The 18,171-nt window shown below is 43.1% G+C and overlaps 1 protein-coding gene across 1 annotated transcript in view; it reads right to left on the reverse strand.

The window, feature by feature from the left end:
• Nucleotides 1–207: 207 nt before the first annotated feature.
• The window catches only part of LOC139366010 (platelet-derived growth factor C-like), a 69,043-nt gene continuing 51,079 nt past the window's right edge, over nucleotides 208–18,171 (reverse strand). The window contains exons 4-6 of the mRNA XM_071103088.1: nucleotides 2,550–2,751; nucleotides 2,094–2,311; nucleotides 208–1,698 (exon numbers count right to left, since the gene is read on the reverse strand). Coding sequence (XP_070959189.1) covers nucleotides 1,585–1,698; nucleotides 2,094–2,311; nucleotides 2,550–2,751 — 534 coding nt within the window. The 3' untranslated portion in view covers nucleotides 208–1,584. The remainder of the gene's footprint in view (nucleotides 1,699–2,093; nucleotides 2,312–2,549; nucleotides 2,752–18,171) is intronic.

Raw genomic sequence — 18,171 nt, forward strand, 5'->3', positions numbered from 1 at the left:
GAGTGATATCAATGCCATATAGGCCTTTATCAAAACGAGAAGTTGCTTTTTAGGAGCCGTTGCTCTTTAATGGTCATGCCTTTCCCATTTATTTAATGAATGTGGAGAGAGGTTATCTTAATTGTTTTGTTATAGAGCGACAATAAACTCTACACAATGGATCCAATCATCCGTTACCTTAGCCATTCCGTCATTAAACAACAACCATGAATGAAATAGTTTGTTTATTTTCCAACCTCATTAATTGAGGAACATGAGTAGGGTTCCTAGATGACTGGTGCATAAAACAGCTACTTACACTGATATCTGACAGTGGTGTGTTGATACTTTGTCCATGAAGTGTATACGGTGTCACAACAGACCTACTGATAGAGCCATATACAGTACATGCCTATGACCATCATCTTATTCTGATAGATGACTTTGATGTGGAGCCATCTGCCCCCAAATGTAATTTCCTCAGTCAAAATTCCCTAATGATACCAATCAGACCATTCCAATATCTATGAAAAACAGAAGCTTTATCTTGTGAGACCAAATGAAAGTCCTTATATTGCACGGGGCTATGTCAAAATACAAGTACCTATCTCCAGTAAAACACTGACTGATTTATTTCTACCGTCAGATACAACAACATACATCCTAAAAGGTCATGTTAAATACTTTGGTAGAGAAGAGAACACACCCATATGACGTGGACAGACATAGAAATGAATAATATTGAAGAACAACACTCAACTACTGTACAAATGAATGAGAAACTACAATTCATTTCAGCTTACAAAAAAAGCATATTGGGCATTAAATTCCCTTTCATTGAACAAATAAATATCTAATATCCATGAATCTATTCTTCCACTCACTAATTGGGGTTATATGAAGTTCTAAAGCAAGCAGATTTTTACACCTTTGCAGAGACGCTATGTACGTTGAAATGCATCTTGGTCTAAGTGTGCAACTATCTCCTCACTGAATACAAGTATCTTTGGTAGAAAAATATGACAGGACAGAAGAACCATGAAAATGAAACATTTACACATAACAGTTCAACATTATTACCACTATTTCACTCCAGAGATCTAATCAGTGGGAAAATGGGGAAAAGAAGTGGGGAATCACTGATAAACAGTAATCCTTGATGGGATTATAAAGTAGCAGAGGAATTGGCCTGAAGGCAGCTCACTTATATACAGAAAGGTACTTGAATGAAGAGGAGTCCAATTTCTCAGATACTCCCTGGCCACGTGTTGAATTTTCACAAGACACCTTAAAGGTATTTCGCACAAAAAAAGCACAAAGAAATCTCAGAAGCAAAGGGAGAGAGAACCTTCAGAGATTAAAGAATGATTAAGATTGGTCCATCATTCCAGTGCAGTCTATCCATCTCCTGTCTCTTCAATGCACTCAAAGTCAACTACAGGTCCTCCACAGCGACCAGATCCATCCACAAATGAAGTAGTTCCAGTCAGTTTTTAAACTCGTCCAATTAACAAGGGAACGAGGATTGGCTGGGAGACGCTGTAAGACGCGTGCAGTTTCAAGCGTCTCCTGGGATGCCGGTGACTCCAGTACACAGGTCTGAGATCAGTCCCAGTCATCTTTGCACACACAGGCACACTCCTCGTGGTGTTCCATTGGTACATCGGTCATGGACTTCTGCAGGCCTCGGCCCCCGCTTCGGTGCTTCAGCAGGAGAACCTACAGAGGGCGGCGAACCAGAAAGCAGATTGAGAGTTGCCCTCATATGCTTCAATTAGCTACATGGCAGAAATGTCTGCATGATAGGCTACATTTGTTATACATCAATGACACATTTCAACCACCAAATAACAGGATGTAATTTAGCTTGGGTTTATTTTCGCTATCTTTCTGAAAAATAATGAACTTCTTGTATAAGTAGCACATAATCTTACCAGGTAGGTACTTTTAATGACCCTTGTCTAGAAATGCAAACTTTTGATAACTTTCCCAAAATGTCCAGGTTTTCCAGAAATCATGGTTGGAAGATTCCTGGATTTCCAGTGTATTCCCTCCTGATTCCAGAAATATTCAAACCTCTGAACTTCGCAGCGCTACGTATGCCACATTTTTACCTCATGGTACTTGTTGACTACCCGGGTGGGCACACACTGGCAGTCAAAGCAGCGGTGTGAGCAGCAGGCACAGTTACCCCCGCAGCGCTTCACCAGGAGGCAGCTAGGCCAGAAGATGGCGTCCGTCCTCTTGAGCTCCTCCCTTAGGGAGACGGAGAAGTTGCGCGGCGTGCAGCTGTACAGTTTCACCTCTTCTCTCAACAGGTTGAGATCCACCCCTGTTCAAGAAATAGTTTAATCTCATCACGTCAGCCTAAAATTATTAAACACATTGTACTAAATTCCAAAGAAGGGGCATCATTTGCTAAGCTGACGTTAAATTGCAATTTTCAAAATGGTAAAACTGTCTTGAAAAAGTTTAAAGTTCTTTGCTCAACTGCATCTGTTTTTCCCTCTATCTCAACATGACAGACTTTTCTTCCACTGCAATTCCTATCACTACAACCCCAGTTGTACCTCTGGATTTCTTGTTGTGTAGGAATGACTTTCCCAGGATGTGCCAAGTGGGCTTGTACAGGTCTTCCATGTCCTGCTGCCATCTCTCGGGCTCCAGATACTTCATGACCTCCTCCACGGTGCTGAGGCCAGCCACAGCCTCAGACAACGCATCTGAGCTCTGCAGAGATGGAGCTGGAGTTACCTCGGGCTTCAATACACTCTAAAGAAAACCGGCACAAGGGAAGACGGGGGAAAAATGTCATCAGCTTCATGGCCTAACTGAATTAAGCATAATTTAATGGATTATTTTAGAGAGCCCCATTCAATAACAGCATTGAATCAGAGGTTTAAACAGAATTATACAGGTATTACAGGCAAAACCCCTAAAAAGTAAGATAAGATTTACATAATGAGTGATTGTGCTACAGTGCATTACAAAACTGAACATCAAAGCTCCATTTTGGTATCTCTATAGACTCCACAGCTCTTCACTTAGATAGATTTCCATCCAGACATAACTTCAGTAGCAACAAGGTTTAATCTGAGACTTCTTTCTGTTACAATGAGGGGCGGTATTGTTTGTTTTCTCTGACTGATATCTGCCTAAGACATGGAATGTCCGTCCTCTTGAGCTCCTCCCTCAAGGAGACGGAGAAGTTCCGTGGCTCTGACACTCGTCGGATGCGGCAAGGCTTGCAAACCATTATAGACTACAAAGGGAAGCACAGCTGAGAGCTGCCCAGTTACACGAGCCTACCAGATGAGCTAAACTACTGCTATGCTCGCTTCGAGGCAAGTAACACTGAAACATGCATGAGAGCACCAGCTGTTCCGGAAGACTGTGTGATCACTCTCTCCACAGCCGATGTGAGTAAGACCTTTAAACAGGTCAACATTCACAAGGCCGTGGGGACAGATGGATTACCAGGACGTGTACTGCGAGCATGCTCTGACCAACTGGCAAGTGTCTTCACTGACATTTTCAATCTCTCCCTGCCCGAGTCTGTAATATCAACATGTTTTAAGCAGACCACCATAGTACCTGTGCCCAAGAACACTAAGGTAACCAGCCTAAATGACTACTGACCCGTAGCACTCACGTCTGTAGCCATGAAGTGCTTTGAAAGGCTGGTCATGGCTCACATCAACACCATTATCCCAGAAACCCTAGACCCACTCCAATTTGCATACCGTACCAACAGATCCACAGATGGTGCAATCTCTATTGCACTCCACACTGCCCTTTCCCACCTGGACAAAAGGAACACCTATGTGATTATGCTATTCATTGACTACAGCTCAGGGTTCAACACCATAGTGCCCTCAAAGCTCATCAATAAGCTTAGGACCCTGGGACTAAACACCTCCCTCTGCAACTGGATCCTGGACTTCCTGACAGGCCACCCCCAGGTGGTAAGGGTACGTAACAACACATCCGCCAAGCTGATCCTCAACACAGGGGCCCCTCAGGGAAGCGTGCTCTGTCCGCTCCTGTACTCCCTGGTCACTCATGACTGCACGGCCAGGCACAACTCCAACACCATCATTACGTTTGCTGATGACACAACAGTTGTAGGCCTGATCACCGACAATGCGAGACAGTCTATAGGGAGGAGGTCAGAGACCTGGCCGTGTGGTGCCAGGACATCAAGCTCTCCCTCAACGTGATCAAGACAAAAGAGATGATTATGGACTAGAGGAAAAAGAGGACCGAGCTTGCCCCCATTCTCATGGACAGGGCTGCAATTGAACAAGCTGAGAGCTTCAAGTTCCTTGGTGTCCATATCACCAAGAAACAAACATGGTCCAAGCACACAAAGACAGTCGTGAAGAGGGCATGACAAAACCTATTCCCCCTCAGGACAGTGAAAAGATTTGGCATGGATCCTCAGATCCTCAACAGGTTCTTCAGCTGCACCATCGAGAGCATCCTGATGGGTTGCATCACTGCCTGGTATGGCAACTGTTCGGCCTCCGACCGCAAGGTACTACAGAGGGTAGTGCGAATGGCCCAGTACATCACTGAGGCCAAGCTTCCTGCCATCCAGGACCTCTTTACAAGGCGGTGTCAGAGGAAGGCCCTAAAAATGGTCCTAGACTCCAGCCACCCTAGTCATAGACTGTTCTCTCTGCTACCGCACGGCAAGTGGTACCGGAGCTCCAAGTCTACGTCCAAGAGGCATCTAAACAGCTTCTACCCCCAAGCCATAAGACTCCTGAACATCTAATCAAATGGCTACCCCCTCCTTTCACACTGCTGCTACTCTCTTTGTTACCATCTATACATAGTCACTTTAATACCTCTATCTACATATACATGTTACCTCAACTAACCAGTGACCCCGCACATTGACTCTGTACCGGTACCCCCTGTATCTAGTCTCACTATTGTTATTTTACTGCTGCTCTTTAATTGCTACTTTTATATCTTATTCTTATCTGCATTTTTTTTAAGCTGCATTGTTGGTTAGGGGCTCCTAAGTAAGCATTTCACTGAAAGGTGAAATACCTGTTGTATTCGGGGCATGTGACTAATTTAAAAATGATTGAACGGTGTAGTAGACTGACACCTGGGGTGTTGGTATCCCCACATGTCAGCTTGCTGGTAGCTTTACGTGGCGATACTGACCTAATCCTGTGTGATTGACAAGTTGAATGCATCACTGACGCCAGCAAGCGAGCACTGATAATGCAAGCGAGCACTGATAATGCAAGCGAGCACTGATAATATTGACACTTCAGCACTGAAAGTGTAACTTTATTTGGTACATTAATTACTAATGATATCAAATCCCTATATTGTCACAGTGTATGAAAAGCTTTGACAAAGCACATTTGTATTATGTTACTTATGTCTAATAACCTACATGACAAACAGTAAATAGAAAGAAATCTTGAGCTGCGTCATAAAAGGAGAAACAGGGATTTGATTTGACAGCGTAAAGAGATACGGAATGAATCAGCGAAAATGACCTACTACTGGATTGGCATTGTCACACTGAATAATGGCAACGATACAGGAATGTCTGTTCTGATTCACTGACAACATAATACATTCTGATATTACAGTCAGCACTCACTTTGGTGCTGCCACTGCATGATATGATTAGAGAGGAAGAGTTAGGCTACAGAGTTAGGCAACATGGCTAAGGCAGAGGTCGGAAAATGTTGTTTATGCAAATGCCCTGATGAGACAAGACCGTAACTACCAATTGGATACCACAAAATTAGGGAGAAAAAGGGGTAAAATGTAAAAAAATATATATACAGTGGCAAGAAAAAGTATGTGAACCCTTTGGAATTACCTGGACTTCTGCATAAATTGGTCATACAATTTGATATGATCTTCATCTAAGTCACAACTATAGACAAACACAGTCTGCTTAAACTAATAACACACAAACAATTATTCGTTTTCATGTCTTTAGTGAACACACCGTGTAAACATTCACAGTGCAGGGTCGAAAAAGTATGTGAACCCTTGGATTGAATAACTAGTTGACCCTCCTGTGACAGCAATAACCTCAACCAAACGTTTCTGTAGTTGCGGATCAGACCTGCACAACGGTCAGGAGGAATTTTGGACCATTCCTATTCACAAAACTGTTTCAGTTCATCAATATTCTTTGTATGTCTGGTGTGAACCACTCTCTTGAGGTCATGCCACAGCATCTCAATCGGGTTGAGGTCAGGACTCTGACTGGGCCACTCCAGAAGGCATATTTTCTTCTGTTGAAGCCATTCTGTTGTTGATTTACTTCTGTTTTTTGGGTCGTTGTCCTGTTGCATCACCCAACTTCTGTTGAGCTTCAATTGGTGGAAAGATAGACTTATATTCTCCTGCAAAATGTCTTGATAAACTTGGGAATTCATTTTCCCGTCTATGATAGCAAGCTGTCCAGGCCCTGAGGCAGAAAAGCAGCTCCAAACCATGATGATGCTCCCTTGTCCATACTTTACAGTTGGGATGAGATTTTGATGTTGGTGTGCTGTGCCTTTTTCTCTCCACACATAGTGTTGTGTGTTCCTTCCAAACAACTCAACTTTAGTTTCAACTGTCCACAGAATATTTAGCCAGTAGCGCTGTGGAACATCCAGTTGCACTTTTGCGAACTTCAGACATGCAGCAGTTGTTTTGGGGGCAGCAGTGGCTTTCTCCCGTATTGTCCAGTCAAGAACACCATTCTTGTTTAGTGTTGTACGTATTGTAGACTCGTCAACAGAGATGTTAGCATGTTTCAGAGATTTCTGTAAGTCTTTAGCTAACACTCTAGGATTCTTCTTAACCTCATTGAGCATTCTGCGCTGTGCTCTTGCAGCCATCTTTGCGGTACAGCCACTCCTAGGAAGAGTAGCAACAGTACTGAAAGACAATTTGTCTTACCGTGGACTGATGAACATCATGGCTTTTAGATATTCTGTAACTCTTTCCAGCTTCAAGCAAGTCATCAATTCTTAATCGTGGGTCTTCTGAGATCCCTTTTGTTCAAGGCATGATTCACATCAGGCAATGCTTCTTGTGAATAGCAAACTCAAATTTGTGAGTGTTTTTTTATAGGGCAGGGCAGCTCTAACCAACATCTCTAATCTCATCTCAATGATTGTACTTCAGGTTAGCTGACCCCAGACTCCAATTAGCTTTTGGATAAATCATTAGCCTAGGGGTTCACATACTCTTTCCAACCTACACTGTGAATGTTTACATTATGTATTCAATACAGACAAGAAAAATCCAATAAAAAAATCCAGGTAATTCCAAAGGGTTCACATACTTTTTCTTGCCGCTGTATATATACAGTTGAAGTCGGAAGTTTAAATACACTTAGGTTGGAGTCATTAAAACTTGTTTTTCAACCACTCCACAAATGTCTTGTTAACAAACTATAGTTTTGGCAAGTCTACTTTGTGCATGATACAAGTAATTTTTCCAACAATTGTTTACAGACAGATTATTTCACTTATAATTCAGTGTATCACAATTCCAGTGGGTCAGAAGTTTACACACACTAAGTTGACTGTGCCTTTAAAACATATTGGAAAATTCCAGAAAATTATGTCATGGCTTTATAGAAGCTTCTGTTAGGCTAGTTGACATCATTTGCGTCATTTGGAGATATACCTGTGGATGTATTTCAAGGCCCACCTTCAAACTCAGTGCCTCTTTGCTTGACATCATGGGAAAAAAAAAAATGTGAAGCCCTCCAGAAGTCTGGTTCATCCTTGGGAGCAATTATTTACAAACGGCTGAAGGAACCACGTTCATCTGTACAAACAATGGTAAGCAAGTATAAACACCATGGGACCACGCAGCCGTCTTACCGCTCAGGAAGGAGACGCGTTCTGTCTCCTAGAGATGAACGTACTTTGGTGGGAAAAATGTAAATCAATCCCAGAAAAACAGCAAAGGACCTTCTGAAGATGCTGGAGGAAACAGGTATACAAATATCTATATCCACAGTAAAATGAGTCCTATATCAACATAACCTGAAAGGCCGCTCAGCAAGGAAGAAGCCACCGCCATAAAAAAGCCAGACTACGGTTTGCAACTGCACATGAGGACAAAGATCATACGTTTTGGAGAAATGTCCTCTGGTCTGATGAAACAAAAATAGAACTGTTTGGCCATAATGACCATCGTTATGTTTGGAGGAAAAGGGGGAGGCTTGCAAGCCGAAGAACACTCTCCCAACCATGAAGCACAGGGGTGGCAGCATCATGTTGTGGGGGTGCTTTGCTGCAGGAGGGACTGGTGCACTTCACAAAATAGATGGCGTCATGAGGAAGTAAAATGATGTGGATATATTGAGGCAACATCTCAAGACATCAGTCAGGAAGTTGAAGCTTGGTTGCAAATCGGTCTTCCAAATGGACAATGACCCCAAGCATACTTCCAAAGTTGTGGCAAAATGCCTTAAGAACAACAAAGTCAAGGTATTGGAGTGGCAATCACAAAGCCCTGACCTCAATCCTATAGAAAATCTGTGGACAGAACTGAAAAAGCATGTGCGAGCAAGGAGGCCTACAAACCTGACTCACTTACACCAGCTCTGTCAGGAGGAATGGGACAAAATTCACCCAACTTATTGTGGGAAGCTTGTGGAAGGCTACCCGAAACATTTGACCCAAGTTAAACAATTTAAAGGCAATGCTACCAAATACTACTTGAGTGTATGTAAACTTCTGACCCACTGGGAATGTGATGAAAGAAATAAAAGCTTAAATCATTATTATTCTGACATTTAAATTCTTAAAATAAAGTGGTGATCCTAACTGACCTAAGACAGGGAATTATTACTAGGATTAAATGTCAGGAATTGTGAAAAACTGAGTTCAAATGTATTTGGCTAAGGTGTATGTAAACTTCTGACTTCAACTGTATATATTTACAATATAAAATAAAGTAAAATAAAAAGTAACACTGTAGAATTACATAACAATAACGGGGCTATATACAGGGTGCCCGGTACTGAGTAAATAGGGATTGGGGTGTCATTGTAAATGGTCTGGGTGTCCATTTGATTAATTGTTTAGCAGGCTTATAGCTTGCGGGTAGAAACTGTAGCAGCAGTTGCCATATCAGGCGGTGATGCAACCGGTCAGGATGCTCTCGATGGTGCAGCTGTGTAACTGTTTGAGGATCTGGGGACCAATCCCAAATCATTTCAGTCTCCTGAGGGGGAAAAGGTGTTGTTGTGCCCTCTTCACCACTGTCTTGGTGTGTTTGGACCATAATAGTTTATTAGTGATGTGGACACCAAGGAACTTAAAACTCTCGACCTGCTCCACTTCAGCCCAATCGATATAAATGGGGGCCTGTTCAGACCTTATTTTCCTGTAGTCCAAGGCACTGCTTTCTATAAGAAATAACTGGATATTTTTGCTCGCTATTTGAATCCAGTTACTGTTGCCTGGACTTGGCACTGGGTATAAGTGTGGAATGGAAACCATTAACAGCTTGTGAATGTTGACGGTGCTACAGTCCTCCAATTAACGGCACTCCATAGGCACAGCCTCATAAGTGGCAGTCAAGCACTCCTTCAGAGACAGATGAAATGCAGTGAATAAAGCTTCGGGAAGGAGCTGAGAGGCCAGACTAAAGGCATTGGGGAACAAAGCACTTAAAAGGGCCAGCGTAACTTTTGATAGGCATGAATTCTCTGAAGACGTTAAACTGGTATCGAGAATCTGGTCGTCGGGTAACTTTAGTTTTTCCTCAGAAGTTTGAAGTGTTCAGGTGTAGCAGAAGCTGTCATCTATTATGGGATGGTAGATAGAGCAGCAAAGAAGGTTCTTTCCAAATATACAGTACCAGTCAAAAGTTTGGACACATCTACTCATTCAAGGATTCTTCTTTATTTTTACTATTTTCTACATTGTAGAATAATAGTGAAGACATCAAAACTATGAAATGACACATATGGAATCACGTAGTTACCAAAAAAGTGTTAAATATAATCTAAATATATTTGAGATTCATCAAAGTAACCACACTTTGCCTTGATGACAGCTTTGCACACTCTTGGCATTCTCTCAATCAGCTTCACCTGGAAAGCATTTCCAACAGTCTTGAAGGAGTTCCCACATATGCTGAGCACTTGTTGGCTACTTGTCCTTCATTCTGCGGTCCAACTCATCCCAAACTATCTCAATTGGGTTGAGGTTGGGTGATTGTGGAGGCCAGGTCATCAGATGCAGCACTCCATCCCTCTCCTTATTGGTCAAATAGCCCTTAAACTGCCTGGAGGTGTGTCAGGTCATTGTCCTGGTGAAAAACAAATAGTCACACTAAGCACAAACCAGATGGGATGGCAAATTGTTGTAGAATGCTGTGGTAGCCATGCTGGTTAAGTTTGACTTGAATTCTAAATATATCACTGACAGTGTCACCAGCAACGCACCATCACACCTCCTCCTCCATGCTTCACGGTGGAAACTACACATTGCGGAGATCATTCGTTCACCTACTCTGCATCTCATTAAGACACAGCGGTTGGAACAAAAAACGGATTCATCAGACTAAAGGATAGATTTCCTCCAGTCTACTGTCCATTGCTTGTGTTTCTTGGCTCAAGCAAGTCTCTTCTTCTTATAGGTGTCCTTTAGTAGTGTTTTTTTTAGCAATTCATCCATTAAGGCCTGATTCACACAGTCTCCTCAGATCAGTTGATGTTGAGATGTGTATGTTACTTGAACTCTGTGAAGCATTTATTTGGGCTGCAATTTCTGAGGCTGGTAACTCTGGGTCTTCCTTTCCTGTGGCGATCCTCATGAGAATCCATTTCATCATAGCGCTTAATGGCTTTTGCGACAGCACTTGAAGAAACTTTCAAAGTTCTTGAAATTTTCTGGATTGACTGACCTTCATGTCTTAAAGTAATGATGGACTCTTGTTTCTCTTTGCTTATTTGAACTGTTTTTTCCATAATAAGGACTTTTACCAAATAGGGCTATCTTCTGTATACCTCCGCTACCTTGTCACATCACAACTGATTGGTTCAAATGCATTTAAATGTTACTTTTTGGAATTGCTTTCCTTCTTTTAACAAGGCACACCTGTTAATTGAAATGCATTCCAGGTGGCTACCTCATGAAGCTGGTTGAGAGAATGCCAAGAGTTTGCAAAGCTCTCATCAAGGCAAAGGGTGGCTACTCTGAATCATCTCAAACCAATCAAAATATATGTTATATTTAACACTTGTTTGGTTACTGCATGATTCCATATGTGTTTTTTCATAGTTGTGATGTCTTCACTACTGTTCTACAATGTAGAAATAAAGAGTACAAATACCAATAATAGAGAAAAACACTTGAATTAGTAGGTGTGTACAATCTTTTGACTGGTAAGTGAAAGTTTCCTATATTTGGAACTCTAACAGCACCCGCAGACAACACAATTGTATTTGTATTAAAAATCAATACAACCTAAATACATGTGATGGAACCGAGTCAAAGATTACTTTTGTGTTTTCAGCCAATTATTTGCATGGTTATCAAAATGTGCAAGTTATCAACTCGCCTCCCATTGACATAGCTAAGCTATGACCTCTCCTTAGCAACCCTGCAAATATTTTGCCTCATAACTGCAGTTAACATGTTCACAATCTAACTATTTTCTTGTGTTGCCTGATACTTAGTCTTTTATCTTAGCCACAACTTCATCGGGTAAGAATTCATCTCAAGGGATATAAAACCCAGACACAGAATATAATCTATTGTATTCTGCAGCCATCACTAAAAGGTGTTTCAAATTGGTTGCAGGCTGTGTCCATCTTTTAGAAGGAAACTAGCTTAGCAGGCAGACGAGGGACAGCAACTCCTGCCAGAAACGACAGAGGAATTGACGATGTGAAGAGTGAGAAGTGAACTGAACTAGACATCTGAGGTATGTGCTGTACATGCACATGTATTATGTCAGGAAGCACTGAAGAATGTCTGACAGGACTTTATGAATCCAGGACAATGTATCCATCAAAAACCTTGAAGCGCAATCTCATTGAGCAAGCTATTGTCACTTTCTTGCAGGATTGCATATTGTAGAGGAATGTGTTCAGCTCTAATGCTGGGAAATATTATACAAATATTGCATAAATAAGTGGATATATTGTTACAGAATATTACATAAATACATACAAACACTACATGAACATCTCATTCCAAAATCATGAGTATTAATATGGAGTATGTCACCCCATTGCTGCTTTAACAGCCTCCACTTTTCTGGGAAGGCTTTTCACTAGTCGTTGGAACATTGCTGTGGAGACTTGCTTCCATTCAGCAATGAGAGCATTAGTGAGGTCGGGCACTGATGTTGGCCGATTAGGCCTGGCTCGCAGTTGGCATTCCAATTCATCCTAAAAGGTATTCGATTGGGTTGAGGTCTGGGCTATGTGCAGGCCAGTCAAGTTCTTCCACACCGATCTCGACAAACCATTTCTGTATGTCGCTTTGTGCACGGGGGCATTGTCATGCTAAAACAGGAAAGGGCCTTCCTCAAACTGTTGCCACACAGTTGGAAGCACAGAATCGTCTAGAATGTCATTGTATGCTGTAGTGTTACGATTTCCCTTCACTGGAAGTAAGGGGCCTCGTCCGAACCATGAAAAACAGCTCCAGACCTTTATTCCTCCTCCACCAAACTTTTACAGTTGGCAATGTGCATTCGGGCAGGTATCGCTCTCCCAGATTCGTCCGTCGGGCTACCAGATGGAGAAGCACAATTCATCACCCCAGAGAACGCATTCCCACTGCTCCAGAATCCAATGGTGGTGAGTTTTACACCACTCTAACCAACGCTTGGCATTACACATGGTGATCTTAGGCATGCCATGGAAAAGCATTTCATGAAGCTCCCGACAAACAGTTATTGTGCTGACGTTGCTTCCAGAGGCAGTTTAGAACTCGGTAGTGAGAGTTGCAACCGAGGACAGACCATTGTTAAGTGCTATGCGCTTCAGCACTCGGCTGCCCCATTCTGTTTGCTTGTGTGGCCTACCGCCTCGCGTCTGAGCCTTTGCTGCTCCAAGGCATTTCCACTTCACAATAACAGCACTTAAAGTTGCCTGGGGCAACTCAAGCAGGGCACACATTTGACAAACTGACTTGTTGGAAAGGTGACGTCCTATGACGGTGCCACTTTGAAAATCACTGAGCTCTTCAGTAAAGCCATTCTACTGCCAATGTTTGTCTATGGAGATCGATTTTATACACGTGCATGGCTGAAATAGCTGAATCCACTAATTTGGACGGGTGTCCACATACTTTTTTAAATATATAGTGTATTACATTCACTCTCCGGACAGTTTATTAGGTACAGCCATCTATAGTACTACCGGGTCGGACCCCCCTTTGCCACCAAAACAGCTTAAATTCTTCAGGACATTCTACACAAGATGTCGGAAACGTTCTTCCACAGGAATGTTGCTCCATGCTGAGGCGATGGCATCACGTAGCTGCTGCAGACTGCTTGGCGGTACATTCATGCTGCAAACATGTTTAGTACACTCAGTGTATATCTCACATGGTCCATGTGTGTGAGGTGCATACTTTGTTTCAAAGTAGATTTGTTTAAGACTACCAAGAAACACTCTGGGTGACCCTGATCTAGCCCACTGCAGTAAAAGTTACCTTTCTGTGCCATCAACCACACTGCAATTGAGGTTGGAATAAAAATAGGTTCTTAGTCTCTTGGGAACCCTGCATGGCATTGCCAGTCATATGCTTTCACTAGTCTCTCTCTCTCAAGGGCTTTATTGGCATGGGAAACATATGTTTACAGTGCCAAAGCAAGTGAATTAGATCAAACAAAAGTGCCAAAGCAAGTGAAATAGTTAACAAAAGTGAAATAAACAATAAAACATTTACAGTAAACATTGCACTCACAAAAGTTCCAAAAGAATAGAGACATTTCAAATGTCATATTATGGCTATATACAGTGTTGTAACGATGTGCAAATAGTTAAGGTACAAAATGGAAAATGAATAAACATGAATATGTGTTGTATTTACAATGGTGTTTGTTCTTCACTGGTTGCCCTTTTCTTGTGGCATCAGGTCACACATCTTGCTGCTGTGATGGCACACTGTGGTATTTTACCCAATAGATATGGGAGTTTATCAAAATTTGATTTGTTTTAAAATTCGTTGCGGGTTTGAGGGAAATATGTGTCTCGAATATGGTCATACATTTGGCAGGTTAGGAAGTGCGCTCAGTTTCCACCTCATTTTTGTAGGCAGTTTGCACATAGACGGTTTTCTCTTGAGAGCCAGGTCTTCCTATGGCGGCCTTTCTCAATAGCAAGGCTATGCTCACTGAGTCTGTACATAGTCAAGGTCACATTGTTTAGGTATAGGTTTAGGTTTAGGTATTCTGCCGCGGTGTATTCTCTGTTTAGGGCCAAATAGCATTCTAGTTTTCAGTGTTTATTTTGTTAATTCTTTCCAATGTGTCAAGAAAATTTTTTTAGTTCTCTAATGATTTGTTTGGGTCTAATTGTGTTGCTGTCCTGGGGCTCTGTGGTGTCTCTCTCTCTCAAATGGAATTTCATGACTACTCATTGTCTCACAGTAAGTGTGAAGGCACAATGGACCTCAGTTCCGTAAAGGCCAACTTACTGGAGTGTAAAAAACGGATCACACTGATGCTGACATTTAGGGAGACAATGGCATTTCAGTTTGTTTTTCTTTTTTCTCTCCCCATTCAGAGATCCTCTTTCCTCCGAGCCATGCTGTGTTATAACAACTTCTTCGCCGGGCCCTTTAGCTTTCCAAAATCGCTTCCCGTGATTTACAGACCGGGTCTTATTTTTACCCCTTTCCATGGAAGTGGTAAAGAGGAATTATTGCTTGTTTAAATATAAACTCAACTGCTACCCCCATGGCCTGAGGTTCCAGTAGCGCTGGTTTACCACAGGGAAAAAGTGCTGCTGTTCAGTGGGGCCTTCCAGCGCCCGAGGAATGCTCAGAGAGAAGCCAGGCCGAAGCCAGGCCAAGCTACCCTTTCCTCTCGTGATTTCCGCCAGTAAACGCTCTTGCGTTTGGCTGCCCCGAGTCATAACACGAATGACAGGACGCCTTGTTCTTGCTCTGTCAATCTATCAATACCCTCAAATATTAAATGTGTGGATGGATGGATGGACAGATGGATGTTGGCAGTATTTAGGTACAGTACCAGTCAAAAGTTTTAGAACACCTACTCATTCAAGGGTTTTTCTTTATTTTTACTATTTTCTACATTGTAGAATACTAGTGAAGACATCAACACTATGAAATAACACATATGGAATCATGTAGTAACCAAAAAAGTGTGAAACAAATCCAAATATATTTAATAGTTGAGATTCTTCAAAGTAGCCACCCTTTACAACTTTGCACACTCTTGGCATTCTCTCAACCAGCTTCACCTGCAATGCTTTTCCAACAGTCATGAAGGAGTTCTCACATATTCTGAGCATTTGTTGGCTGGTTTTCCTTCACTCTGGGTCCAACTCATCCCAACCCATCTCAATTGGGTTGAGGTCGGGTGATTGTGGTGGCCAGGTCATATGATGAAGCACTCCAACACTCTCATTCTTGGTCAAATAGCTCTTACACAGCCTGGAGGTGTGTTGGGTCATTGTCCTGTTGAAAATAAATCATAGTAACACTAAGTGCAAACCAGATGGGATGGTGTATCGCTGCAGAATGCTCTTGTCACATCTACTCCTGCTCCTCCGTCTGGTGTTCAACGTTACCGGTTCACTAACCACTGGCCCTGGCAACCCATCATTATGCGCAGCTGGCATTCATCATTACGCCCACCTGCACTTCATCAACAGGCACACCTGGACTCCATCACTTCACTGATTACCTCCACTATATCTGTCATTCCCTTAGTTCCATTGTCCAGGCAGTATTAACTATGTGTTTCATGTCTGTACTCTGCTCGTCTATCTTGTATTGTTCCATGTTCCGTTTATTATTAAACTCACCACCGGCACTTGCTTCCAGACTCCCAGCATCCACGGAACAGAATACTCACCAAATGGAAGCAGCAGGAAATCAGGACATCTCCCAGACAGTCGATGAACAGGGATAGCTACTTCGTAAGCACCACGACTAGCTGGCGCAACCGGGCACGGCTATGGAAGAGGTTCTTTGCAGTGTTCCACGTCTCGACCATGCCCGAGAGGCGTTGCCTCCCACTAGCGGAGGATGCTCTGCCACCAGTCGAACCAGCGAGCCAGCACATCAGTCCGTCCAGGTCAGCGATGCCTGTTTGTCCTTGTCAGAGGGGAGCCCCCAAGGTAGCCATGGTCATTACTCTGCTGACTGGGCGGGCGTTGGAGTGGGCCACGGCCGTCTGGGGGAGAGGAGAGGAGGAGCTGGCTTCGTTTGAGGGGGTTCATGGCTACTCCAACTATGAGCGCCTACTCCAACTATGGCAGGATGACAAGGCCTCTGCAGAGTACGCGCTCACCTTCTGGACAGTAGCAGCATACAGCGGATGGAATGAGCCGGCGCTCCGTACGCTATTCCCAAAGAGGACTGTGAGAGGAGGTCCAAACGGAACTGGCATGTCGGGACGACAACCTCTCCTTGGACGCACTCATCGCGATGGCCATCCGGTTGGATAATCTACTTTGGGAGCGTTGGTACCCACATCTCCCTCAACCTCCCTCAGTGAATACTCTGTAGCAGAGCTGAAACCTATGGAGGCAGTGGTCACTTGCCTTCCCGGGATAGAGCGATGCAGACGGAGACATCGGAGGCTCTGTCTCTATTGTGGTCAAGGGGGGCACCAGCTTTAGCAGTGTCCGGTATATCCCAAATCGGTATCCACAAGAGCAGAGGGACGGTCGCGTTATCTTCCACCTCCCTGGGCAGGTGTGAGTATCCCATCTTCATCAGTTTCTGTTACCCTTTTTAGTGTTGATCACACTAGCTGGCTGTCCCTCATGTACTGTTTCTACAGCGCTAGTGGATTCCGGTGTCAAGGGGAACTTTATTGACCAAACCCGTGCCTCCTCTCTGAACATCCTCTCATATGCGCTTTCGTCTCCGTTTCAACCATTGATAATCGGCCACAAGGATCCGGAACAATCACACACGTCAGTACACCACTCAACCTCACCGTGAAGTCCATTCATCAGGAAAACATCCCTTTCTTTCATCACTAGTGCACCAGCTCACAAGATCATGGCTCCATGGCTCCCTTAGCTCCAACACCATAATGCCACCATAAGATGGCATCAGAGAAGAAGGCTGACGTTTTACGTGTCCCCAACCGATTGTGTTTTTTTTGTTTGTATATTTGCGTTGTTTGTAACTTATTTTGTACATAATGTTGCCACTACCGTCTCTTATGACCGAAAATAATATCTGTACATCAGGACTGCGATTACTCACCACAGACTGGCAGAATCCTTTTTTTCCTTTAACGAGTCTGACGAGTCCGACGTGAATGATATACTGCTTTCTGGGGAACAGGCCCAGATCCCCATAATTTGTGTGAAGAGGTAAAGAAAAATGGGCCAGAGGGTGGGCTGACTTCTGAGAATTTGTAGGCGATTGAATAAACCCCCACTTCCTTCCATTCTGCTAGCAAAAGTGCAATCTTTGGAGAATGAAAATCGATGACCTATGAGGAAGATTAAACTACCAACGGGACATTCAAAACTATCATATTTTATGCTTCACAGAGTCGTGGCTGAACGACGACACAATTAACGAACAGCTGGCTGGTTATACGCTGTACCGGCAGGACAGAACAGCTGCGTCTGGTAAGACAAGGGGCGGCGGACTATGTATTTTTGTAAATAACAACTGGTGTACGGTATCTAAGGAAGTCTCGAGCTATTGCTCACCTGAGGTAGAGTATCTCATGATAAGCTGTAGGCCACACCATCTCTATTTTTTGTAGCTGTTTACATAACACCACAGACTGAGGCCATACGCAAACAAGAAATCACTCACACAGAGGCAGCGCTCCTAGTAGCCGGGGACTTTAATGCAGGGAAACTTAAATCCATTTTACCAAATTTCTATCAGCAAATCTGACCATAATTCTATCCTCCTGATTCCTGCTTACAAGCAAAAATTAATGCAGGAAGAAACAGTGACAAGATCAATAAAAAAGTGGTCAGATGAATATGTTCCGTGATTC

The sequence above is a fragment of the Oncorhynchus clarkii genome, chromosome 14, assembly GCF_045791955.1.
Source record: "Oncorhynchus clarkii lewisi isolate Uvic-CL-2024 chromosome 14, UVic_Ocla_1.0, whole genome shotgun sequence".
In the NCBI taxonomy this organism is placed as follows: Eukaryota; Metazoa; Chordata; class Actinopteri; order Salmoniformes; family Salmonidae; genus Oncorhynchus; species Oncorhynchus clarkii.